General features: G+C 52.6%; 1 protein-coding gene across 1 annotated transcript in view; it reads right to left on the minus strand.

The window, feature by feature from the left end:
* The window catches only part of DSCAML1 (DS cell adhesion molecule like 1), a 324,313-nt gene extending 302,025 nt beyond the window's left edge, over positions 1–22,288 (minus strand). Inside the window, exons 1-2 of the mRNA XM_062197103.1 lie at positions 22,202–22,288; positions 17,041–17,187 (exon numbers count right to left, since the gene is read on the minus strand). Coding sequence (XP_062053087.1) covers positions 17,041–17,143 — 103 coding nt within the window. The 5' untranslated portion in view covers positions 17,144–17,187; positions 22,202–22,288. The remainder of the gene's footprint in view (positions 1–17,040; positions 17,188–22,201) is intronic.
* Positions 22,289–26,395: the final 4,107 nt, after the last annotated feature.

Raw genomic sequence — 26,395 nt, forward strand, 5'->3', positions numbered from 1 at the left:
GGGTGGTAATATTCCATTTAAAAAGGGGGTGGTAACATTCCATTTAAATTGGAGATGGTAATGTTCACTCATCATGATATGGGGAAGATTCACAGGTAGTTTGCATAAGGCAACTCACAAGGCCTGGCAAGTGCCATGTATTTTATTAGCCCCAACTTCCATATAATAACTAGTGTGGCATTGACACACCCTGCACGGCATGACCTCACTCCCACTCTGGCTCTGCCACCTGGCCTGGGGCAAGCCATTCCTCTGAGCCTGTTTCTTCACTTCAAAGTGGTGATGACACACCTGTCAGGAGTGTATGATGACATCGAACAAGCCAAGGGGCCTTGACAAGGTAAGCTGTCACCAAGCAGAGAGCGACCAGTGCTCTCGTTTCATTTGTTCACTCTGATCTGCCAGTCAGGCCAAGGGTTTTCCCACCCACCGTGAGCTGCAGACCATGAGCAAACAGATAAGATTCTCTGTCCACAGTCCAGAGGCTGAACAAAGGCTGCCCTGGGTACCTACTCCCTGCCCTCATGAGGTTTTTTTCTTCTTTTTCCACATCCGGAAGGGATTGAAGAAGTGGCAGAGGAAAGTCAGCAAAACTCTGAGCCTCTGTTTGCTCATCTGTCAATGGGGTTCATTATTCCCATGCTATGCAGAATTATGAGTACCTAATTGAACACATTTGAAAGCATGCTACAAACTGTGAAAGCACAGTACAAATTGAACTTATTAAGTACGAGACTACTGAGTTCGTCATAGATCCCACTGCTTCATCTCTGGGTGCGACACTGTAGGGCCAGGGCTTCCAGGCCTCTCTGGTAAGCTGTGGCCTGGGTTAAGAGACAACAGCCTGAGGAAGGACATGGGTATGGAAGGAGTGTGGGCTGCATGACACAGGGTACTCGGCAGCTTGCCTGCTTCTAGGGTACCCAGCGACAATTCCTGGGAAATTCAAGGGCAGACTCAGACTCCAGAAGAGGAGGCAAGGAATAACCTCCACCTTCCTGAGACCAGGATTATTATTATTATTAATTATTATTTGAAAGGCAGAGTTATATAGAGAGAAGGACAGAAAGAGAGAGAGAGATTTTCCACCTACTGGTTCACTCCCCAAATGCCGCAATGGCCAGGCTAGACCTGATCAACGCCAGAAGCCGAGAACTCCATCTGGGTCTCCTACTTGGGTGACAGGGGCTCAACCACTTGGGCCATCATCCACTGCTTTCTGAGATGTATTAGCAGAGAGCTGGATGGAAAGTGGAGAAGCCGGGATTCGAACTTGTGCTCACATGGGATGGTGGTGTTGCAGGTGGTGGCTTAACTCACTGTGCCACAGCACCAGCCCCCAAACATCCTTGACCATTAAAGGCCAGGCCCCAAAATTCCTCCCTGACCATTCCCTGCCCAAAATCTCCCATGGCTTCCCACTGCCCTTTAATTGCACACAATGCATGCAACCTCATTAGACCCCACATTATTGCAGCCTGAGCTCCAGCCAGAACAGACTCTTTCCCAAGAGCAGTCCCTTGTCCTCAGGCCCCCAGGAGTTCACGCCTGTGGCCTCCTTTAGCTGGGACCCAGCTGTTCAGTGGAGTCCTGCAGAGGCCTTCAACACACACCCATGCCTGGTCTTACCCTAGCGATCCTGATTCCATTGTTTTGGGGTTGGACCTGGCCATTGATGATTTGTTTTTGTTTTTGCTTTTTTAAGATTTATTTATGTACTTGAGAGGCAGAGTTACAGATAGAGAGAAATGTCTTCCATCTGCTGGTTCACTCCCCACATGGCTACAATGACTGGAGCTGGGCCAATCTGAAGCCAGGAGCCAGGAGCCTCTTCCCAATCTCCCACGGCACTTGGGCCATCTTCTAGTGATTTCCTAGGCTGTTAGCAGGGAGCATCAAAAGTAGAACAGCCGGTACTCAAACCAGCACCCATATGGGATGCCGGCGCTGCAGGCAGATGCTTAACCTGCGATACCACAGTGCCGGCCCCCCTACATCAGTGGTTTTCAAAGCTCCCCAGATGATTGTGAAGTGGACAGCTGACAGATGTAGAACATCACCTGGTGGCACTCAGCCCGCCAAACATATCACTCTCCAGGATGCAGATGGGTCCCCCACCTGTAAGCCCTGGAGAGCTTAGTGCCCCGACCCTGCACCTCATCACATTCTACCTCATGTTGTGTTCGGGTCACCTGTGTCCCAAGCCCGGAAACCCCTCAAAGGCAGGCACAGTGTCCCCCACGTATTTCCATGCTTCTGTCTGCCCTTCCTCTACCTAAGGGACCTCACTCAGTAGCAACTGATCCATGGCTGGCCATAAAATTCGAAACATCTAGGGGCTGGCACTGTGGCATAGAAAGCTAAGCATCCGCTTGCAGTGTCAGCATCCCATATGGGCACTTACTCGTATCCTGGCTGCTCCTCTTCCAATCCAGCTCTCTGCTGTGGCCTGGGAAAGCAGTGGAAGATGGCCCAAGTGCTTGGGCCTCTGTACTCACGTGGGAAACCCAGAAGAAGCTCCTGGCTCCTGGCTTCGGATTGGCCCAGCTCCAGCCATTGTGACCATTTGGGGAGTGAACCAGTGGATAGAAGACCTTTCTCTCTGTCTCTCCCTCTCTCTGTCAGTAACTCCACCTCTCAAATAAATAAATAAATCTTAAAAAACAAAACAAAACAAACACCTGGCTCCCTCCACTCCTGCCCAGAAGAGAAAGAGGAGAAGGAGGCATTGTCATCTACAATGATGAGAAAAGGCCAACATTTGAACCTGGCAGCCCCAGTGCCCCTAGACTCACCCTGGGCTGGATGCTGCAAGGGGTGCCCTTTCCCACAGAGAGGGGCAGCAGGCCAACGTGCCTCTTAGGCTTCTGCTCCAGGGAGGTTCTGGAGGTCTACACAGGTGAATCTCTCCCCTTTTCACAAGTAAAAAGTATGAGTATTCACATGCGAGCACACAGTCAATATGTGCACATTACATCATGTCTATTGTTGATACACATATCTGTTTTAATTCACATGAGTTTCTTTCCTCTGTGGGAAGAGGAATTTCTCCAAATCTCTTGAGATCCTCGGGAAAGACCCCTGGGAATCACTGTCTACACAACACAGCATCTTGCGCACAGGAAGCGCTCAAAGAACATTTGCTAAATTAAATAATGAACTAAAAATTCAATCAGCTGATTGTTGCTTATGCTAACACAGCCGTTTAGATAGACTAAGGGGGTGAGAGTGACAGGAGATGGGGTACTGCCCCGGCCACGGCCTGACAGAACCAGGAGGACAAGACAGGGCAGGAACATATCCCATCAGGCTCTGCAAAATGTCCTCCCTGGGCCTGTGTCAGTAATGGCATGATCTGGAACATTCTAGAAGCTAGCTTACCTTTCTGTGATCCACTCTAAGGGGCAGTGAAGAGCAGTGTGCTCTCACATGGGATTCCTAGGCCCACCCGACCCTCACACAACATGAAGACAGTCCCACACCTGGCCAGCACCAGCATCTGGACAGAAGCTGAACTTGGGTCCCCAGACTCTGCCCCTGCCCACCCCCCACCCATTGGCCACTCACTTTCACAGGCTTCCTTCTCCCATTCAGTTGCCACTTCTCAGCAGACCTCCAGGACTTGAAGATTCTATGCCTTTAGAGATTTAAGTGTTCAGCCATACTCTGAGCCCCTGCTTGCTCTGACTCAGCAGTGGAGGGGAGGAGTCTCTCTCTAGGTTGCGAGGAAAACGCCTCAACTTAGAGACCTTTGTCAGAGCCACAGGATCCCTCTTGTCCTCCAGGAGGTTGCAGAAGGGCCATGCCTGGTTCCAACCAGCTTGTCATTTGAAAGGTGGGCTTGGCATCCTATTGAGACCCAAGTTAAAGCGCCGAAGGTTTCTGCACACAATCGACACTGAGGAGTGCATAAAAGCCAGGAGCACAATATGAGTGACCCAAAGGACTCCCTGCCCATGCCCCAATACAATGGGTGCCCCAATACAATGGTTGAACTCCTCACCATTCTGCCCTTAAAAAAGGTGTGGTTTTTTGTTTGTTTTGTTTTGTTTTTTGAAAAGCAGAGAAACATGAGGTAGCATTGTGGCACAGTGGATTAAGCTGCTGCCTCTGACGCTAGCATCCCAAGTGTGCCAATTCCAGCTCCCTGCTAATGCGTTTGGGAAAGCAGCAGAAGATGGCCCAAGTGCTGAGACCCCTGCCAACCACATAGGAGACTCAGATGGAGTTCCAGGCTCATTGCTCTGCTCTGGTCCAGCCCTAGCCATTGTCGTCATCATTTGGGCAGTGAACCAGCGGACAGAATATTTCTGTGTGTCTCTCTATCTCTTTCTGTAACTACCTTTCAAGTAAGTAAATAAAACTTTTTTTAATATTTATTTATTTGAAAGGCATAGTTACAGTGAGGCAGAGAGAGAGAGAAAGAGAGAGAGAGAGAGAGAGAGAGAGAGAGAGAGAGAGAGAAGTCTTCCATCTGCTGGTCACTCCCCAGATGTTTACAAAGGCCAGAGCTGAACTGATCTGAAGCCAGGAACCAGGAGTTTCTGCTGAGTCTCCCACACAGGTGCAGGGGCTCAAGGATTTGGGCCATCTTTCACTGCTTTTCCAGCCCATAGCAAAGAGCCAGATCAGAAGTAGAGCAGCCAGGACATGAACCAGTGCCTATATGGGATGCCAGCACTGCAGGCAGCAGCTTTACCCACTACGCCACAGTGCCGGCCCCAAAACATTTTAAAAAGGAAAGAAAAGCAGAAAAAACAGAGCCAGGGAGATTCCCCATCTTCTGGTTCCCTCCCCAAATGCTGTTAAAGCTGAGGCTGAGCCAGAAGCCATAATTCAATCCAGGTCTCCCACGTGCACAGTAGGGACTCAGCACTTGGGCCATCACCTGCTTCCTCCCTGTAAATGGATTAGCAGGAAGTTAGACCAGAAGTGGAGCTGGGACTCAAACTCAGGTTCTCTGATATGGGATGCAGGTGGCCCAAGTGCGGTCTTAACTGCGCACCAAATGCCCACCATCATCCTGCCCTTTTGCCCTTGGCCCTGATGCCCACATGATCCTTGTGTAAGGAGAGTGAGGGGTGCTCTCCTAAGCACTCACATCCGTGTGTTTACCCCTCATGGATGCCTTCCATGCCCCCAGGAGAAGAGGACCAGCCCTGGGGGAGTGTGTGGGCCGGTATCTGCCCAGCATCAGGGAAAACTGAAAACCTCCACACAGAGGATCTATCGGCAGAGAAGAAATCTGCGTAGAGAAATATACATGAAAAATTCATGTCCTCTATAGAAAAAAGACATCATTTCTAATGCTCACAGCTGACGGCCATGAATGAAGTACAGAGCGGGTATAGGGCCACCTGGCCAGCAAGAAGCAGGGTCAGGACTAGAACTCGTCTCTAGGAGGCCACAGCCCGCACTCAGCCACTCGGCCTCACTGCATCCTAAAAGAGGCTCCTGGCAAGCCTTGCTGAATTGAGGCACAGCAGGGGCCAGCAGTGGCTCTACTGGAGCAGTACAACCTCTTCCTCTTTGTTCTAACTCATCCCACTGACAACTAACCCAAAGGATCACTCAGCCTCCAGGCTGAATTTTCCTCTAGGGTTTCAACCACCTTGAGCACCTACTGTGGGCCAGTGCACAGTGAGGCTTGTAGCCTCAGCACCATCTCCATACAGCTCTGGCACCAGCAGCAATGTCTCATTGATACACAACAGAGTTCAAAATCACAGGCTTGGCAGGAAGCACCATCTATACATAGCTCTACCATTCTGTAAGCACCGTTGGCTTCTTCTGAATAAATGCTACCCTACATTAAATGCCAGAATTCGGCAAGCAATACTGCATGTTTGCAATGAGATTGAGAACTGGAGGCAAGATTGATTCTGATGTGAACACCAGCAAAGCAAATGGGTTTTTGAAAACCCTATAATTTCCTTGCAACCCTTGACTTCACTAAACACACATTTTTAGACTACAGCACAGTTAGGTAGGCATTAAACAAAAATGAGGTAGTCTAATGATGATTTATATGTAGGATAACCTTCTATAAAGAATTCCGCTCTGATTCCAGGGTAACTTACAGAGGTGCCAACTTAACCAAACAATGCCACTTGCTCCATGTCCACTGCCGCGGCGTGATCCCAGGGCAGCGCGCTGGCCTGCAATTGTCTTAAATCTGCTGAAATTCACCCAGTGGGCGCTCTGGAAATGCAGCGCCTGCCATGAACTAAATGGAAAAGCAAAACACGACACATGCACACGCCGCCAGAGGCACCTGTGAACACGAGACGTTTCTGCTTGACTGAGGAGCATGGCTGATGGTTCTGGAACCAACCAACTGGCACGCAACTGCGGAGCAGCCTGCCTGCCAGGATCCTGGAAGCAGTCCTGGGGCGCTGTGGGCACGTGCTCCAGGTGGGGCTTCAAGAGCCCCCCCGGGGTGCAAGCATCGAAACCAGAGTTCAGGTGCGCTCCACCCTGGCTCCGTGACCTTGAGTGGGCTCTGCCCCCCCATCCTCTCCTGCCTGGTAGAGAATTTAAGGATGTGCCTCCTGCAGATGTGGCTCAGGGGACTTGATAAGAAGATGCCAGTGTCTGGGCTTTCTAACACAGGTGGGAAAGGGGAGTGGTGGTCCACGTCATCACCAACCGCTGAACTCAAACTGCCCTGGTCATGCACCCTCCCTTCCCAATTCCTCCCTCGGTGGCCTAGGGCATGTGACTGGGACCCACAAAATGGGGAGAATCCTAATACCCACGACGCGGAACACCTGTGACAATCTGTCACACAACATGGGAAAAGCACTTGTCACATAAGAGCTCGATCATTGATGACCTGTGTTCTGATTCACGGTCATTATCGCCATGATGACTGTTTGTTTAGGCTGACTGGCCAGAGGGAGGGGTCCTAGGCCATATATGTATGCTTCCTTGCCATCCCTAACCGGCAACATGTGTTCAGCAGCTTTGCAAGGTAGGATTTGCCTTGCACGTGTCCAGGAAGAGACAAGTCTGAGTCTGCTGCCCCCTCCCCCGCAAAGCAAACAATAAACAAAGAGCAGTAACACTGAGGGCCAGCTGCCTTTCCTCCTAACCGCCTTCGCCTTCGTGAGGGAAATAGTAACTGGTGGCGTCTCTAGGACAGCCCTCTGCCCAGAGTCACTGTTACAAGGAGAGAGCTTGGGCTCGGGACAGAAGCTCTGGGTCCAAGCCCCGGCCTTGCCACTTGGAAGCTGTGTGACCTGGAGCAAAACTGCCTACCTTCTCTGAATCTCATTTTCTTTGTACTCAAGTTGGGGAGTAGCATGCTTCTCTCACAGGGTTGCAAGGAGAGCTCAACGAGCTGACATGCATGTTCCTGCCACTGCACCCTGCAACACACATGGCTCAACACTTGTGTATTTCCTTCCCTGGACTTCTAACTGCGCAAGGTGCTAAGCCTCACTGCACCTTGTCCTCATCTGTCAGATGAGCCAGGTCACAGGGGCCTTTTGTAGAGCAAACGACATAATGTGAAAGTGCTTTACACACTGTCATTCAGAGGATCGCTATGACCAGTAAGTAGAGAGAATAGTGTCACCGAGCGGAGCTTGAACACTTGAGGCAACCTGGGCCCGCGCAGGGTGTAGAGCTCATCCTTCCTGTGCTAGATCCACACACACACACACACACACACACACACACCCCTCCACTCCCTTCCTCAACATAAAGTCTCCATCAGGGACCACGCACTGGTGGAGGTGACAGGGATGAACAACTCTGCACCGCAGTCATTTTGCTTCCTTGCCTCCCCCTGCACGGATGTTACCCCAGAATATCTGAGTTAGGGACACTGTAGTTGCCATCTGTCCAGCCCCAGTCCTTGTGGCTTTCTCAAGACCACATTTAGAGGGGGCCACCTCCATCTTGGATCCTGGAACCACTGCTCCTTCAGGTGGCTGCATCCCTGGCTTACCACCTTCAGCTTCCAACCCAGCACCCACAGAGAATAGCAGAGGTGGGAACCCTAAGAGGAGCTGTTTCTGGAGAAAAGAGAGTGAGGAGGACGGGTCCTAAGGCTGGACACCCCATGACGCTGGAGGGATGCATTTCCTTGAGGCGCTGAGGCCACTGCTTCCCCACCTGAGAGTTCTGGTCTCCCCACAGGCCTATTTTTCATTTCAGAGATTTCACATACATTAGGTTCATTGTCCCATTTTACAGATGAATAAACGGAGGCCTTGACAACAACTTGCTCAAGGTACTGATTAAGACCAGCAGGCTCCACAGACTGTCTTCTTCCTACTCCACCCACTGCACCTTCTGGGAACTGGCTGCTCATAACTGTTTCCCACTGATGTTAGGTTGTTCATCTTTTTCTTGATGTGAGGCAAGAAAAATATAAGGCAGCACAAAAGCACAGATTACGGAGTACCTAAATTCAAATTCTAGCTCTTCCGCTTATTAGCTTTAAGCAATTTAGTTATCTACTTTTTGCCTCAGCTGATTCATCTGTCAAATGGGAGAGTAGTCAAGTGTCTGGTTACAGCAGTTAAGACAACACTCAGAACTCCTGCATCTCATATCCAAGGGCCTGGTTTCAAGTCCTAGCCCCATTTTCAATTCTAGCTTCTTGCTAATGTGCACCCTGAGAAGCAGCAGATAATGCCTCAGGGGGTTGGGTTCCTGCCATCCACATGGGGGACCCAGTTTGAGATCCTGGCTCCTGATTTGGACCAGTCCTGGGTCTTGTAGGCTTTTGGGGAGTGAACCAAAGATGGGAGCTCTGCCTATCTCTGTCTCTGTCTCTAAAATAAATAAAGATCGAAGAAGAAAAAAAACCCACATTCTGGCTCATGGTAAAAGGACTGGTTTGTCCCTTGGACACAGGGTCAACCCAAGAGCAATCAGGGCAGGACAACACACACACACACACACAGTAAACGAGCTAATTATGGTAAACTGCTTAGAACAGAGCCTGCCAACTCAGTCAGTACTCTAAATATTGTCAGCATTATCATGCCCCTTGTCTTCTTCCCCTAGTCCACGATCTTCAGGGGTCATCAGCCAGTAACCTTTTTGGATTTGTCACCCACTACTTCTTTCTGCCCTCCCAGTCATGTCCCCAGATCATCCCACCCTCTCCTTGCCTGCTGGCCTGTGCCGCGCTGTCACCTCCACCAAGGGCTCCCAAGGCCCTCCTGACCACAGGCCCTGCCTCCCTCCCTCCAGGATACCTTCCTGGGCTGCTGCTGCCAGGAATGACTGAGCCCTGCTGTATCATCCACTTCCCCGGGAAGACCCTGGAGCCCTGAATGGGGCCCCCAAGGAGAGGAACAGGCCATGGTCAGCTTGGACTCCTCTGCATGGCCCAAACCCAAGGGGCTGACTTGTTCTGAGCCCACATCTTACCCACGCCCCAGTGGGTAAGACTGAGGGCCCCCTTTGGGCATCTAAATGGAAAGCAAATCCTGGCCATGCCACCAGCATCTCCTGCACACGAACACTGCCCTTGCAGATTCCACACTCCTGAAGCAGGCACAGTGCAGGTGTGAAACTATCACAGGACAAAACGCGATTAGTGTCTTGAGTGAGGAACTGATAAAGTTCAGGAGGCACTCAGGAAAGGATCGCTGGGAGGGGGTTAATCTGGGTGATTTTAAAACCCATTCTTAGCAGGAACAACATCACTGAAAACAGAGAGGTCTGAACGAGACCTTGAGAGATGCTCAGGTTTTGGAATCCATCTGGTAGTCAAACAAAAAGTGGCCACTGGCCTGAGAGCAAGCAGGAGAGAAACAAGGAGACTGGGCTGTGCCCAGGGTGCTTTATCAGTGAATGAGGAGGCTGGACCACCAGCTCAGACCGTCCGGGGTCTGCATGTGGTCCGGACTGGTTTCCAGCACTACCTGTCTCTCTCTTTCCTGGGCTCACACCCTGTCCAAGCTGGTGTAGACTCACGGCATCCAAAGTAACCTTCCTATGAAGCTGAGCCAAACATAATGAGTAAGTCGGATCTGCATTCCAAAGCCAAGGCGAGGTCAGATTTGTTTGCTCTATGGAGATTTCCATCCCTGCCCATCAGAGCTGAGGACATGAGCTGAATCCCAAATTCCCAGATCAGGGCCATCTTTGTATCTCCTCCTGGGCCCCAAACAGAGCCAGTGTCCAGTAAAGCCCCCTTGTTAGAATGGTTGCTTTGTTCATTGATCTTTTAGAAGGGACCTGTTGCCCATCAGAAAATCAGAGCCGGTGCCAGCATCGTGGTGTGGTGGGCTAAGCTGCTGCTCCCCGTGATAGCAGCCATACTGGAGCACAGATCTGAGTCCTGGCTGCTCTGCTTCCAATGCAGCTCCCTGATGATGCACCTAGGAAGGCACTGGAGATGATCCAGGTGCTTGGGACCCTGCCACCCATATGGGAGACCAAGATGCAGTTCCTGGCTCCTGGCTTTGGCCTGGCTAAGCCTCGGCCTTTGCAACCATTTGGGGAGTGAACCAGTGGATGAAAGATCTTTCTCTCTCTCTCTCTCTCTCTCTGTCTCTGTCTCTGTCTCTAACTCTGCCTTTCAAATAAGTAAAATAAACCTTAAGAAAGAAAGAAAGAAAGAAAGAAAGAAAGAGAGAAAAATGAGAACCTCTGGTTACCACACACAGCCAGAGGTCAGCTACTGACAGTTCTTGTCTCCAAGCAAGCATGGCAGATGAGGACAGGTGCTCGTCCTGTGTGGAAACCCGAGGACTGTTCACCCCTTCACTCCTAATGAGGAGGCTGTGCTGGAGAGGCAGCAGAAGTACAAGACCCCAGAAGACCCCAGCTCAAACCCAGGCCGTACCCCTTATTAGCTGTGTGGCCTTGGATAACTTCTCTGGGCCTCAATGTCTTCATTTGTCAAACAGGAAAACAGCAAGCATTATCGCTCTAAAAGGGTTATTGTGAGGATTAGAGATAATAAATTGAAAATGCCTAGTGAGAATGGGAGGAAGAGGAGGAAGAAAGGTTGGAGCACAGGCAGGAGGGAGGGTAGGGTGGAAAGTAGCACCATGTTCCCGAATCTGTATACATGAAATACATGAAACTTGTATAACTTAAATAAAATTTAAAAATAAAAATAAATAAAAATGTAAAATGCCTGACACAAAATAGGTCTCATCCATGATGGATATTACCATTAATCATATTATACTGTGTGGGAGCGCTATGCTGTTGCTGGTGATACAACGATGGAAAGGATATAGGCATACCAACTCCTATGGCAGACAGATAGAAATAACCACCTGGGCCATGAGACAGGAGGAAGGAGCTGCTCTAGGAACGGAGCTGCAGGAGTAGCGGCTTGAGCTGCGAGGGAGGGCTCATGGAAGGGACCCACGTGAACCAAGGGGGTGGAGTACCAACAAGCAGAGGTGGGGGGACCAGTAGGGATCATGCAGAGGGTGAAATGAAAAAAGGTATAAAAACTCATGGGAAACCCCGGGTTTGTCCCCACTGGGGACAATCACTGTAGGGAGCCGGAGGAGGGTTGGGGTGACCACTTGGCTCCCACCTGTGGGCAGAGGTGGGCCACAGCCAGGAGGCACTGCCCAGTGGGAATCCTCGCATCGAAGAGCCTTTTCCTGTGTTTTTAAAAAATGTTTATTCATTTTTATTTATTTGAAAGGCAGAGAGACAGAGATAGAGACAGAGAGATCTTCTGTCTGCTGGTTCACTCCCCAAAGGCCTGCAACAGCCAGGGCTGGGCCAGGCCAAAGCCAGGAGCCTGAGCTTCATCCCAGTCTCCCACGTGAACGTCAAGGACTCAGCACCTGAGTCATCGTCTGCTGCGTCCCAGAGTGCGCATTAGCAGGAAGCTGGATGGGCAGTAGAGGTGCAGGAGGAACTTGACCCCAGGCAGCCCTAGGGCATTCAGGCGACCCAAGCAGAGGCTTAACCACAACGCCAGCCTCACAGGGGGCTTTTCAGACAGGATCCCTCTGGCCAGATTCCCCCTTGTTCCTATTTCCCCTCCCCCATCACGCAGTACCCTCCATGCACTCACAGCCTGGCCAAGTCAGAACAAGATCCCACACCCACAGGCCCCATCCCTAGGCTCGGAGCGGGGAGCTCCTCCCGGCTGGTTTTGCAGAACAGCAGCAGACACATCTGGCCACGTCTGAGCAGTGTCCAAAACCCCCCGCTGGGGCCGACAGAGCCATTCAGGATGCTGGGGAAGAGCATGCTGGGAAACTCCCACAAGGAGCCCACATCAATATAATCAGGTCTGGTGGAAATGAAAAGCTATTAGGAACAGGGCCGGATTTATCTTTATATCCAGTAACATGCATTGTAATGGTGATCATGCAGATGGGAAATTAAACCACATCTCGGCTTCACTGGAGGCCTTAATTTTAATTTATGTTTGTGCTCAGCCTTTGGCCTTCTTACCCCCACCCAACGAGCTCTGGAGAGCCAGTTCACCACAACACCAGGTCCCTCAGGAGAGAACCAGGGGCTGGACCCACCAGGCCAAAAGTGAGAGGCCCTGCGCTTCATTCACCCATCTTTAAACAGCAGGAGTGAAGGGAGGTGGCCAGCTCAAGGTGGGAGGAGGCACCCGAGGCAGGTGTAGCGGTGGCAGGTGGCTCTGGGGACGGTTAGCACTTTGGTCTGTATCTTCAGCCTCCCCCTACTCTGGGAAAAGCACAACCAAAAACCCGGTAAGAGATTCCATTGCCAATTCTAGGATAGGCATGGATAGCCAAGAAGACAAACCCATGTGCAATTATCCAACTCCCCAGCCTGTGTAAGTCCTAAGCCCTGAATCCTCCCCAGACTCCCTTAAAAAGCAGCATGGGGGAGGGGCTGGCTCCTCTTCACAGGGGCCTGCACCTGCCCTTGGGCCCCCTCCTCCCAAGGCACCTGCTCTCCTCAAGGGGCTGCCTCTTGGGGCCCTGATTGATCACATCAGCCTCCCCTACACCTCCTCCTGATTTCCAGCACCTGCTCCTGCCGGCTCTGTGGTTTGTGGAGAATCTGAGCCCAGCCCCACACATCCAGAGATCAAAGTCAACACAGCTCCCCTGCCCCAGAAGCAGACCCTGGAGTGTTAGAGGGAAGTGACTGGCTCCTCCATCCTTCTTCAGCCTCCAAGGCAACGGATCATTAAATCTCTCCCCACCGTGAGAAGCTGCCCTCCGGCCTCCCCATTGCAAAACACGCACACACAGCACAGCACAGCACACACGTTGGATATAGCATGAATAGAGATGGAAGAGAAATCCTGTTTTCATAAAAGATCAACAAACTATTTGAACTTTATAAATTAAAGCATGAGGCATGTAGACCCAAGTCCTGGTCCCTCACCTAGAGCCTGGAGGAAGAAAACCCCTCTTTTCCTGCTGTCAGACTCATTAGATCTGTGTGTTTGGGGAGGAACAGCCCTGGGTCTAACATGTAGCTGTAGAAGGATCTAGAATGATTATGGCTGGGGTTGGAGAGTTAGGCAGGGGAAGAAAATTCTGCAAGACCAAAGGAAAGAAAGGGTTCTATAGAACCAGAGTTGAACACAGCCCTGCAGATTAGCATCAAGGCCACTTCCCTGATAATTATGCCCTTTGGGGCCAGCAGCCCAGTCTTGACATCAAAGACGGCCCTGAAGCACCAACTACAAGGACCGCCTGGGGGGAGCTCACTGCCTCTAGCTCCTAAGCGCAGGAGCTGGCTAGCCTTCTGTCCTCTCTCCTGTGGGCTCTGGTCTCCTGGCTGCCCCAGGCTCACCACGCCCAGCCGGTTTCACTGTCTCAGTCATGTGGCTTCCCAGACTCCTTCAGAATTCTTCCTGGCATCCATGTGTCCACTTACTGAACACGGAGTGAGTGCCCTGACCGTGGAAGAGCTAACAGCCAGGGATGCTGGGTGAAGACAAGCCAGTGAGCCTGGTGCACAGTGTTGCGGGGGTCATGACTGGGATGTGGCAGAACGCTACCACAGAAACGGCAGGCACCAAGAGGAGGAAGCACAACCCACCCGCAGGAGCTGTCAGCCTGTGTCCTCAGCAGTGGCCACGTAGTAAGTAACTCCTTCTAATTACAACCCAAGGGGCCCATTTTACAGCTGGGGAAACTGAGGGAGTCTGTGACTTACTTGCCCAGCTCGTAAACAATGGAAGGAGTTCCAAATCCAAGTGGTCTGGTTCTAGATTGGGGCTCTTAATCACTACAGTGGACCTGATTCCGTGAAGCCTTCCCTGAAAGATCAACATTGATTTTTCCCTCTTCTTCAGGCCCCAGCGCTCACGGCGGCAGTCAGAGTAACACCTAATTGGATGCATTTGTGTGGGTGTGGGGAGATGCTGCTGTGTGGGGTTAAGTGCACGGGCTGAAAAACAAACCCGATCCAAGCCTCTATCCTTGCTTAATGGACCCGTGACCCAGAAGCTCCTTTGCTTCTCTGAGCCTCCTTTTTTTGTAAAATGGAGGGAGGAAAAATACACTTACGGGCTTTTCGTGAGGCTAACATGAGATCATTTTTAAAAGTTTCTTAACCCAGTTCCCGGCATATATAATAAGCACTCAAAAAACTTTGAATATAGTAATTATTTTAATGGATATCATGCTTAGTCTATAAACTCAAGTGTATAGGAAATACTGCATTTCTTTACATTCTTTAATCCCTTTAAATCTGACTCTGCAGGAAATTCTGTCTCTGGCATTACTAGGACTCCCCCCCGATCCCCACCAGCCCATGACCCCTGCCCACATGGTCCCTGTGGGGTGCACCTCCTGCCTCATTTGGACAGTTCCAGACCCTGCAGGGTGTCACATGACACTCCTTGAGATCCCACCGCTTCCTCAGCTGCAGCCACAGAGCCTCCTCCAGCACCATCCCTGTTCCTGGCCCTCTTTTGACTCCTCTTTGTTCCTTGCTCTCAGAGCCTCCCCTTCCAGACAGAACACCTGCTGTGGTTGCAGTGTGTCCCCCACCCCCCACCCTGGGTCCTGTCCTGGAAGCTTGGTCCTACCTGTGGTGGTGACAGGACCTGTAACAGGTGGAGCCTGCAGGGATGATGTTAGGTGGTGGCAGGGTACTGAGGAAGGGGTTAGAGTAGTTATCCTGGTTCCCAGGGAACTCCCAAGTGGCTCTTCCTGCCCTGCTGTTATGGGCCTATGTATCTTAATCTTTTTACCAGGTTCCTGCCCACCACAGAGATAAATTCAAAGCAGAGACATAAATACAGTCAGTGCACATGTGGGAGCATGACTTATTTTAAAGAGAGCGAACATATACTCACGCCTGAGCGTGGGCAACCCCACAAGGAGAGATGCCCATCATGAGTGGGCCAGAGAGAACCTACGAGGAGAGAGAGGGCAAGACAGACTCATACACATGGTCAAGAGCAAAGGAAGGGCTCTGCCCACATTGTCAGTCTCTGATGAGACAGCGGGTAGCATCCTAAATATACAAATGAGATGGAGGTTAGAGTACATGCAGCTTTCTAGGGTTTTCATGGTGCCTCCATGAAAACATAGACTTAAACTGCCATCTGGCCATCCTAGTGTCTCCTCCTTCCTGGTCCCAGGTGAGACCCAGGTGCATCATGGGACAGTGGGTATAATGGATTGACAGGTACGGGAACACAGTTACAATGCAGGACTGGCAGATTCCAGCTCACCTATTCCTGCCTATGGCCCTACCTAGTTTCCCCATATCACTGCCATGTGATCTCTCCCTCTCAAACACATCCCCACCATTGTAATGCCGAAAATCAGTACCAAACCAACGCCATGCCCTTGAACTTCTGGAAACATGAGCTAAATAAATCTCCTTGCTTTATAAGGCACCCAGCCTTGGGTATTTCATTATAGTAATGGGAAACCAACCAATACCACAGCCACCCACACCTTTCCCATTGTTTTAAGGTTTTACAAAACAGCAAGGGCAGTCATCCTCAAGTAGCTTCAGATTCCTGTCCTGCTACCAGCTCTGAAGCCAGCAGAAATAATGGCCTGCCCACCTGCCTGGAACCGAGAGAGGCCAAAAGGACTGATCATAAAACACAAATAAATGTCTCAAAAAAAGTGTCTCCACATTAGCTGTTGGCATGCCTGAGCATTGGTTCTTATCCTACCTGCACAGTAAGAATCACCCAGGGATCACTGGAAAATGCTGATGCCCAGGCCCTACTCCTGAGAGATTTGGACTCAAATGATTTGAGATTGGCATAACCATTGGTACTCTTGAAGGAGCTTCTCCAGGGCTAGGATAAGGAGTGGGATTAAGAACCCCAGCTTTTAAAGGTGTCATGTATGGAAGTCATATCTTCCCCAACCAACCTGTAGACAATGAGGAGCAAGAATTGTCTCCCACAAGCAGCCAAGGCCCTTCACACCCAAGGAGTGCCTGGTCAAGTCCCTCTACTCTACAGGCAGGACAGCAAAGGTCAAGGCAGCAGACCCCCTGCAATGTGCGAGCACAGAGGGAAGAAGGGTGGCAAAGCCCTCCCGGTACCTGGAGGCCGAGAGGTATTTTAAGGACTTGAGGTTCTCTCTTGGGGTTCAGAGGTGGAAAGGCTCACAGTCATGGTGGCTGTAAAGTGGGGCACCTGCAACGGGTGTTCCCCCCACCTCCTGCCATTGGCCATGGGTGCAGATTGCAGCCAACTTCTGAAATAGCACAGGCCCTGTGCACGCTCCCCACAGCAGGTGCGGGAGCAGCAGTGCTTGTTCACGGCGCTCACCATGGCGACACAGACCTCGACCCAGCTTTCCTCTCTCCTTGCCTGGCTATTTCCACAGAAGAGCTGCCTCTAACCTTGCCATCCCCTCCCTCAGCACAAAGCCAAGCCAGACCTCAGTATAGGAAGGATGGTGGCTTGGTCCTCTGGAGAGGAGCACTTCGCACACCCAGTAGAGGCCACCGGCACGCAGATCTCCACCTCCCCACGCAGAGACCAAAGACACCGTTTTGCTGATGCATCACCAGAAGAACGAGACATCACACGGCAGACCACGTTCAAGGCTTTCATCGGCTCAACACCCAGCTCAGGCACCTTCACCCGGCCCCGGCCCCGCGATCCTGTCTTACCTGGGATGATGGCGACGGTGTCTTTCTCCCAAGACACAACGCTAACATATTCCTGCACTGAAGAGGGGATGAGGCACTTGAAGACGGCCACGTTTCCACGCATTGACCTTTGATCCTCCACCCGCACGGTGTAGGGTTCCCTGAAGACTGCAGAGAGATGGGGCGAGGAGAGGGGGGCAAGAGAGAAACAAGAGTCAGTGGACCTTCCCGAGAGCCTCCCTCCACCCCATCCCTCCCATCTCCCACTGCCCAGCCCAGAACTTCCTGCCACGATCCCCTTCCTGTCTAGGTAACTCCTTCTCCAGCAACCTCTGCTCCCCCCATGGACAGCCCCAGAAATGCAAGCTTAACCTTTCCAGTCCGTGTGAGACTGCAGGGAGCTTGACAGCAGCCTCTGAACCCAGAAATGGCAACCAGGGGAATTCCCCTAGGGAAACCACAGTGGATTTCCTACATTTAAAAAATATATATGTATTTTTTTACTTGAAAGTCAGAGAGAAAGATCTATCCACTAGTTCACTACCCAGATGGCCCCAACAGGCAGAGCTGGGCCATGCCAAAGCCAGGAGCCTGGAACTGCATCTGGGTCTCCCATGTGAGTGACAGGTGCCCAAGTACTTGGGCCATCTTCTGTTGCTTTCCTAGGTGCATCAGTAGGGAGCTGGATCAGAAGTAGAGCAGCAGGGACTCGAACTGGTGCTCTGATATGCGACGCCGGCATCAGAGGCAGTGGCTTCACCTGCTGCACCACAGGCCCCGGATTTCCTACATTATTCCTGGCTCCAGGTAGCATTTGTTTTGACTCTAAAGGCAACCATTTGCCAAAATAAAAGCTGTGACGTGTGATCCAACAATAGAGTTTTGGGCCACATCACCAGGAAAGGCAGCAGCCTGGGAAGTGCAGTTCAGATGCTGCAGTTTCTGGACAAGTCACCTGTAAGGACCATGGCAGGGAATGTTTGAAACTGTGGTCCTCTCTGAGGATGCAGAACCCCAGACACGTGGACACAGTCTCCAATTCCTCCAGAACGAAGCATCCTTGTGCCTTCTTCCACCTCTGACACTGCCTGGGTCTCCAGGGCACCCCCTTCAGAGCCAGGGTCCACGCCCTGCCCTGATCCCAGGGCTGTTCTGGCCCTTGTCACCTGCATCCACTCTGTTAGGTCCCATGGGTGGGCTGACCGGACCTTAGGGAGGGGACCGAGGGTCCTGTCTCTGCCCTGTCCTCCTCTGCTCGGGCCTCTCCCAGGGGTTCACCCTGTCCTTCAGCAGGCACCTGGGTAGTATACCCCCCTTCTCTCCCCACTATGGTTGCCAGGGTGACACTGGGGGTCCCGGCAGCGGCCCCCTCCCAGGTTGTGCACCTGCAGCCCCTCTGGCATCATCAAGAGCCTCTTAATTGCCAATTGGCCCGGTCCTCCCTGGCCCTTCTCCAGGCCTTTATTCCTTCCCCTCCTCCTTGCTGTGGCCACAGCTGAGGTGCAGGAGAGAGAGGAAGGGAGGGGAGGCGTTGCTCTGGGGCTGGGCAGGGCGCTGCCCTCAGATGTGGGACAAACTTCTTGTATACAGAAGACTGTGGGGAGCCGGTCCTGGGGAGGACAGACTGGTGGCCTGGAAAGCAGGGGCTGTGGCACCTGCCACTCACAACAGACCAGGGATAAGAGCTCCAAACAAGCAGCCCCTCCCCCGTGTGTGATCCTGGACAGAGGAGTTAAGCTTTCAGAGGCTCATCGCCTCATCAGTTAACTGTGAAAGGGCCAGCATGAACAAGGTGGCTTTTCATTACAGCAGCGCCTCTGTGACCAACTGGCTGTGGGCAGCGACTGGGCCGTCGGCTTAACCTCTCTTTGTTCTTAGTCTCTCATCTGTAAGGAACACTCTACGGACCTGCTGTGAAACCACCTCCTAACCCAATGAGAGGCAGGTACCAGGAAACAGCCTGGCCCTTCCCCCAGCCCTGTCTTCCAGGCAGGGAAAGCCAGAACTGGACCCCAAATCCAGGCCTCAGGGCTCTCGGCTCCGCCCTTGGTGTGGCCTTAGGGCAACAGTGCAAACACCCTCCTAGAAGGAGAGTCCCTGGGAGCCCAGGAGAGAACTCCAGAGCCTGGCCCTGGGATCCAAGAGCTCACAGCCTCCCTACAAACACGACAGAATGAGACGGAGCTCTCACCTCCCCACCATCCTGTTCCCAGCTACCTGGGGCCTGGGAGAGGCACCCTCCAGCATCAGGAGCCAGGAAGGCAGGGGGATCATTTGCAGCAATGTCACTCAGGGAGTGACATTCCTCCCAAGAATGCCGGCTTCTTGGTCTGCCCAACACAGTAGGAAAGATGGTGCCCTCTGGGGCTGGGGCTGCCACAGGTGGCTGGATTGCACCTGTCCTCTCACCGAAGTGGCTCTTCTGAGGACATCACACCCCCACCCCAGTGCTTTATGTCTGAGAGACACCTCACCAGTGACTATGACACAACAGCGTCATCACGCCCTACTTAAGAACGGCTGATCTAAGCTGTTTGCTCACCTCTAGACCTAACCCAGAGAATCGAGACAACCTGAGAAACCCTCACTTCCTTGCCTCCACGACTCTTCTGAAGATCAAGATTCTTCACTGCTAAGTTCTCCATCATGATTTTTGGTACATTTTATCTAACTGTATTCCATGCTGGGTCTCAGGAGCTCTGTTATATTCAAGCGCCCATCAACAGTGGGATGAATAAATAAGAGAGCACTTTTTTTTTTTCTTTGACAGGCAGAGTTAGACAATGAGAGAGAGAGACAGAGAGAAAGGTCTTCCTTTTCCGTTGGTTCACCCTCCAAATGGCTACTACGGCTGGCGCGCTGCACTGATCCGAAGCCAGGAGCCAGGTGCTTCCTCCTGGTCTCCCATGTGGGTGCAGGGCCCAAACACTTGGGCCATCCTCCACTGCACTCCCGGGCCACAGCAGAGAGATGGACTGGAAGAGGGGCAACCGGGACAGAATCCAGCGCCCCAACCAGGACTAGAACCCGGGGTGCCAGCACCACAGGCGGAGGATTAGCCAAGTGAGCCGCAGCGCCGACCAAGAGAGCACTTTTAAAAGCTCCTGGAAGGGAGCAGGTATTTGATGTAACAGTTAGGCTATTGCCATTTCGGACACCTGTATCCATACTGGAGTGCCTGGGTTAGACTCCCAGCCCTGCTCCCCATTCCACCTTCCTCCTAATGTGCACCCTGGGAGGCAGCAGGTGATGGCTCAAATACTTGGGTCCCTGGCACCCATGCGGGAGACCCGGATTCCCAGACTGACAGATGGAGTTGCTGGCTCCCACTCCAGGCTGGCCAGCCCTATCTATGGTGGACATTTTTTTTTAAAGATTTATTTTATTTATTTGAAAGACAGAGTTACAGAGAGAGGTAGAGACAGAGAGAGAGGTCTTCTATCCACTGGTTCACTCCCAAGATGGCCGCAATGACCAGAGCTGAGCCGATCTGAAGGCAGGAGCCAGGAGCTTCTTCTGGATCTCCCATGTAGGTACAGGGGCCCAAGGACTTGGGCCATCTTCTACTGCTTTCCTAGGCCATAGCAGAGAGCTGGATGGGAAGAGGAGCAGCAAGAACCAGAACCAGCACCCATATGGGATGCCAGTGCTTCAGGCCAGGGCTTCAACCCGCTGCGCCACAACATCAGCCCCTATTGTGGAACCAAAATCAGCAAATGTAAGATCTGTCTTTCTGGGGCCAGTGCTCTGTAAGTTAAGCCTCTGCCTGCAATGCCGGCACCCCATATGGGCACCTGTGAGTCCCGGCTACTCCACTTCCAATCCAGCTCCCTGCTGATGGCCTGGGATAGCAGAAGATGGCCCAAGTGCTTGAGCTCCTGCATCAGCATGGGAGACCCGGAAGAAGCTCCTGGCTCCTGCTTTGGATTGGCCCAGCTCCAGCTGTTGCAGCTGGGAGTGAACCAGCTGCTAGAAGACCTCTCTCTCTGCCTCTCAATTCAATAAATAAAAGCTTTTTTAAAAATTATGGAAAATGGAATTAGAAGATATTTGGTGCAGAAATTTTTACAACCCACACTTGCATGAGGTCTTCAAAAAGCTCGTGAAAAATATATATTATGGGAAAACAAAAAACATGCCTTGTAAAGCGTGGTCCAGACACACAACATGCCGCCACACAGCAATGAGAATGAACAGGACACCACGGCACAACAGTGCATGCAAATCCCAGATGAGCAAGAGAGACAAGAGAATTCGTGCCATAGGATCCAGTCACACAAAGTATAACAACATGCAAAACACTGGTATTTTTAGACATCAGGAGTGAGGTAACTCTCAGGGGAACGGTGACCAGGAAAAGTAGGAGGGCAGGCCTCTGACTTGCTGATGTTGCATTTCTGGCTTCAAGTATTTGTTCAACTTTGTGGAAATTCATCAAACCGTGTATTTACAATAGGTAGACTTTTAATGCACTTCAGCAAAGGGTTTTTTAAAAAATGATAGATGGGGCCGACTCTCTGGCATAGTGAGTAATCCTGCCGCCTGCAGAACCGGCCACCCCATATAGGTGCTGGTTCGAGTTGTGGCTGCTCCACTTCTGATCCAGTTCCCTGCTAATATGCCTGGGAAAGCAGTGGGAGATGGCCTAAGTGCTTGGGACCCTGCACCCATGTGGGAGACCCAGAGGAGGCTCCAGGTTCCTGGCTTCAGATGGGCCCAGCTCTAGCCATTGTGGCTATTTGAGGAGGGAACCAGAGGATGGAAAACCTCTCTCCCTGCCTCTCCTTCTCTCTCTGTGTAACTCACTTTCAAAATAAATAAATCTTTTAAAAATAAATAAGTAAATAAACTACCTCAACGAATGTATTCTGTGAGTCAAAGGCTACAAACAGCACTCAGCGAGCACTCTCCGGTTTAAATTAGGGTATGAGGTGGGTATACGAGGCAGGGGGCAAACCTCAACTCCGCAGAAGGGGAAACTGAGGCTCCCCACAGGGTCTTCTCCGCCACACGACGGGACGGTACGGTACGTGGTACGTGGCGGAGCAGCGATTCCACAGAGCAACAAAGGGGTCCTTGACCGACATGTCCCGCGCCCCGCCCACAGCACTGCGCGCACATGCGCAGCCCACGCCCCCGGCCCGAGCGCCCCCTGTCGGCGAGCGCGCGCCTCGTCCCTCACCTGCTTTGACGCGGATGTTGGGGCTCCGGATCTTGCCGGCGGCGTTCTCCGCGGTGCAGAAGTAGTCATTGTCGTGGATAAAGCTATTGAAGGCGGAGGGGGAGAAGGGGTAGAGCTGCAGCGTCCCGTTGGCGTGGACGTGCCGGATGTGCGGCACGTCGTAGATGTCGTCCCCCGTGGCCAGGTACCATCGAAGGGCCGCGCTGGGGGAGCCCGCGGCTGGGCAGGGCACCACCACCCCCACGGAGCTGGAGAAGGTGACCTGCTGCAGCGAGTCATTCACAAAGTAGAGGCTGGTGCCGACATCTTCAGGGCGGGCTGCGGGAGGCCAGGGGAGACACCGGGTTAGGGCACTTTCCGAGCCCCACTTCCGCCCTGCCAGGCCTGGGCCCACACACTCGGCACTGGCCAGGAAGAACAGGAGAGTTCCTCTCCTGTAGAAGCTTCCAGCCCAGGAAAACCGTCTCATCCTCGGGCCAGGCCGAATGCATGGGGAAAGCCTGACACAAACCATTAGGCCAAGGGTCTGAGGTCCACACATCAGGAGGGGCACCGACATCTTAGAGAAATGAGCTCCCTGAACAGGGAGCACCCACTGTGCACCCCTGCGGGCTGGGGACCCTGCTGCGACTCATCCCAGTGCACACAGCTGAGATACAGGACCAAACCTGAGCCCATTGCTCCGAAGCAGGATTTTCGTGTTTTTTCTGAAGTTTTTCTCAAAACCTCACCCTAAGTGACAAGGAAGGCTGCAGGGACTGGGATCGGCTAAGGAAGGTGGACGCTGCAGGAGATACTGAGAGCCGGCTTGGACCCCTGGACAAGGCCACTTAGGGCTGACTGGGGACGTAGGATCCCAGCTTAGGGGCAAGAGCCCCAGCTTCCCAGCCCAGCCCCGATGGGAGCTGACTGCGGCACTGCCTCCCTGCTCGGATCCTCTGCTCTTCCATTTGTAAAACAGAGTAGAGGCTGCTCAAGACTGCAGGGACGCCCTCCGTCAGTCCGTGGCAGGCTGTTCCCCCACCCTCATCCGCACCCCAGGATGTCCTCGTGGTCACAGGTGACAATGACAGGGCTGCCTCCCAAGGAAGACAGGCCATCTGCCCTGCTCACGTCAGCCCAGGGCCTTGGTTTTCCCTGCTCTCATCCCAGCAGCCCTGAATGGTGGCATCAGGGGTCCTCTCTCCCCACCAAAGAACCTACCCCTTTAACAAGACCACCCCCAAGCCAGTGGGAGCAAACCCAGGGGAAGGGAGGAGCCGATCCCAGGCTTCCAGCTGGAAGCCATCCCCTCTCCACCAGGAAGACCAAGGAGCAAACAAACCACTCTGCTGCTTGTTTAAAGAACGTTGCAGGGGACCCAACTTGACCTCAATTTCCACAACTTTATGGGCAAGGGGGAGGGCCCACATCCGGACCGTATTAATATTCTTGGCTTAACTCTGCGCTGAGCCTCCGGGGAGAAGACGCCAGGCGGCTGGTGGAGGAAGGCCATTAAGCCTCATTGGCCAGAGCAATTCACATCATCTCATAAAAAGCCGTGATGAAGCCATTAGCAGCCGCGCTGGAAAACACATTCTCGGGCTCCTTGCTGCGGCAGCAGGGCCGTCCTCTTAGCAGCAAGTGCATCTGCTGTCCCCCCCAAGCACTGCACTCTTAGTGGCCACAAGGGAGCTGGGCAAGGGGGCAGCCATGCCTTGTCTACCCTCATGCTGTCCCAGGGACACTCCCAGGGGTGGTGGCTGAGCACACCCACTTGGGGGGGGGGACCCTCAGAAGCTCCAAAACATGCCCAACTTTCAGTGGCGAAAGCACACTCCCCCATCAAGAAATTGTGCCATGGGACCAGCTCTGTGGCGAGGTGGGCTAAGCCACTGCCTGCAGTGCCAGCATCTCACATGGGTGCCGGTTCAAGTCCTGGCTACTCCACTTCCAATCCAGCTCCCTACTAATGTGCCTGAGAAAGCAGTGAAAGAAGGCCCAAGTCCGTGGGCCCCTGCACCCAAATGGGAGACCTGGATAAAGCTCCAGGCTCCTGGCTTTGGCCTGGCACAGCCCTGACCATTGTGGCCATTTGGGGAATGAACCAGCAGATGGAAGATTTCTCTCTCCCATTCTCTCCATCCCTCCCCCCCCCCCCGACTCTGCCTTTTCAATAAATAAGAAGAAATTGTGCCATTTTGTGAGAAAGAGACTGAGGCTTCGAGAGGCTTCTCTGAGGATCCATGAAGACTTCCACACAGAGCAGCAGTATCAGAGCCAGTATCAGGGAGGCAGCTTCTGGATGCCAGGTATTCTTGTAAGGACTTGACCCACATGGCCTCCTTTAAGCCCACAACAGCCCCAAGAAGTTTTACTATTGTTATCCCAATGTACGGATGAGGAAACTAAGGCACTCACCCAAGACTGCACCAGCAGGAAGGGAGGGCTCTGGGATGCACAGGCAGGCCGTCGGACCCCAGAGCCACTCTCTTACCCATGCCACAGGAATAAAGAGGGGGCCTGGCCACCACCCTCCATTTTGAGCTGGCCAAGGACAAGGCGGATCCAGATAGGTGCTCCCGCACTCCCCCTGGGAGCTGCCCCTGCTGGACATTGGTCATCTCAGGCAGCCCTTAGCTTTTGGGAGCAGGGACATCACTCTGGGGTCCTGGGTGCTTTCTGTGACAACCTAGTTAATCAGACAGCCTCACAGTGGCAGCTCCGTGGGGTTTGGGAGCCAAAATCCATCAGGGTGCAGAATGACTGGACCTTGTACCTGACAAATGGACTTAAGAGGCTGAGAAAGAGCCCTGACAGAGAGCCCGGACGTTTTCTGATGCGCGGGAGAGGACGGCTAAACACTTAGGTAGGACGCAGCCCTGTGGAAGGACGGTACCTGGAGCAGTAACAGAAATCAGCGACTGCTGTTTCCCTATTCGCTCCATGCCATTTTAGATGCTGCATTGATGTTGTGTGGGTGTTCTAGTTAACCGTCATAACTCCCTGGGGGACATTATTATTTCCACTTTACAGACAAGGAAATAAAGACTCAGAAGTTAACTAACTTGGCCAAAGTCACACAATATGCGAGGGCTGGAGCTGGGACTGAAACCCAGCTTTGGCATCCACAGGAGGCAGAGGGCGGCCCTGCTCACTCTATCCTATTAAATCAAAGCACAAAATTGGGTTTCCCAGGCTGGGCCCACCTGGCTTTCCTTCATCCCAGTCCTACCCCAAATGCACCTTCCTCATCCCCGTATCTCCTGGCCGCCTAGACCGCCCCTTCCCCAGGCCCCCACTGCTCCCACCAGGAGATATGGCCCTCGTGACAGCAGCCTTCCCTCACTTCTAGGCCTCCAATCTTGCCAGAGCCAAGGACACAGGGTTCCCAGCCACTACAAATGGGTACATTTAATTGATGAATTGACTAGGGTTGTCCAGCCACCTGTCAGAGCTGATGAAACGGCAGATTTATAGCCGAAGGTGAGTAGCCTCATATTTCTCCCACCTTGGAACGCGAGCTGCTGTCTGCTGAGTCTGGGGGAGATGGGGAGGACGAGACAAACCATCCATTTCTGCGTACGGCTCTGACAGTGCGTCGTCATTAGGAAACATCACCCTCAGGTGTACAACAGTCGCATTCTGCACTTACGCTGGGTCCATATTTTACCATCACAAGGCACCTGTCAGCTCAGAATGCAGAAGCCCTTAAATAAACATTAATTTAGCCTCACCCTACCTGCCAAGAGAAAGGAGCGAGCAAATTCCCTAAGGGGAAACTGAGGCACTCACCGCCAAGTATCTCAGATGCCTGCTCCATGCCAAGTTGAACTGGGCACAAGAGCAGTAGGTAAGTGGCTGTAGTGGCAATGGGTACGGTCAGGCACCCAGAGACAGCAGGGAGAGCCAGCAAGGGCCTGAGCTCCTGACAGCACTTGCTGGGGTCTGGTGTGGCCTCTGGGCCGGGGGCGTCCCCTCTTCTCAATCTTCAAAGCAGCGGCAGAGCGCCAGCCAGCTTGGAGAGGATCAGGGTGGCTGGAACAATAGAGCCCTGGGATGGAGTGGGACCAAGTCACCTGCCCCTGCCGGGTGATCCCAGGCAAGCCACTGAACCTCTCTGAGCCTCCGTGTCCTCATTTGTAAAAGCAGGAGGGAGGCACAGGTGATTGCCCCATCTTACTCACCTTGGTTCCCTAGAATGAGGATGCGTAA

This window comes from Lepus europaeus, chromosome 7 (assembly GCF_033115175.1).
Source record: "Lepus europaeus isolate LE1 chromosome 7, mLepTim1.pri, whole genome shotgun sequence".
NCBI classification, from domain to species: Eukaryota; Metazoa; Chordata; class Mammalia; order Lagomorpha; family Leporidae; genus Lepus; species Lepus europaeus.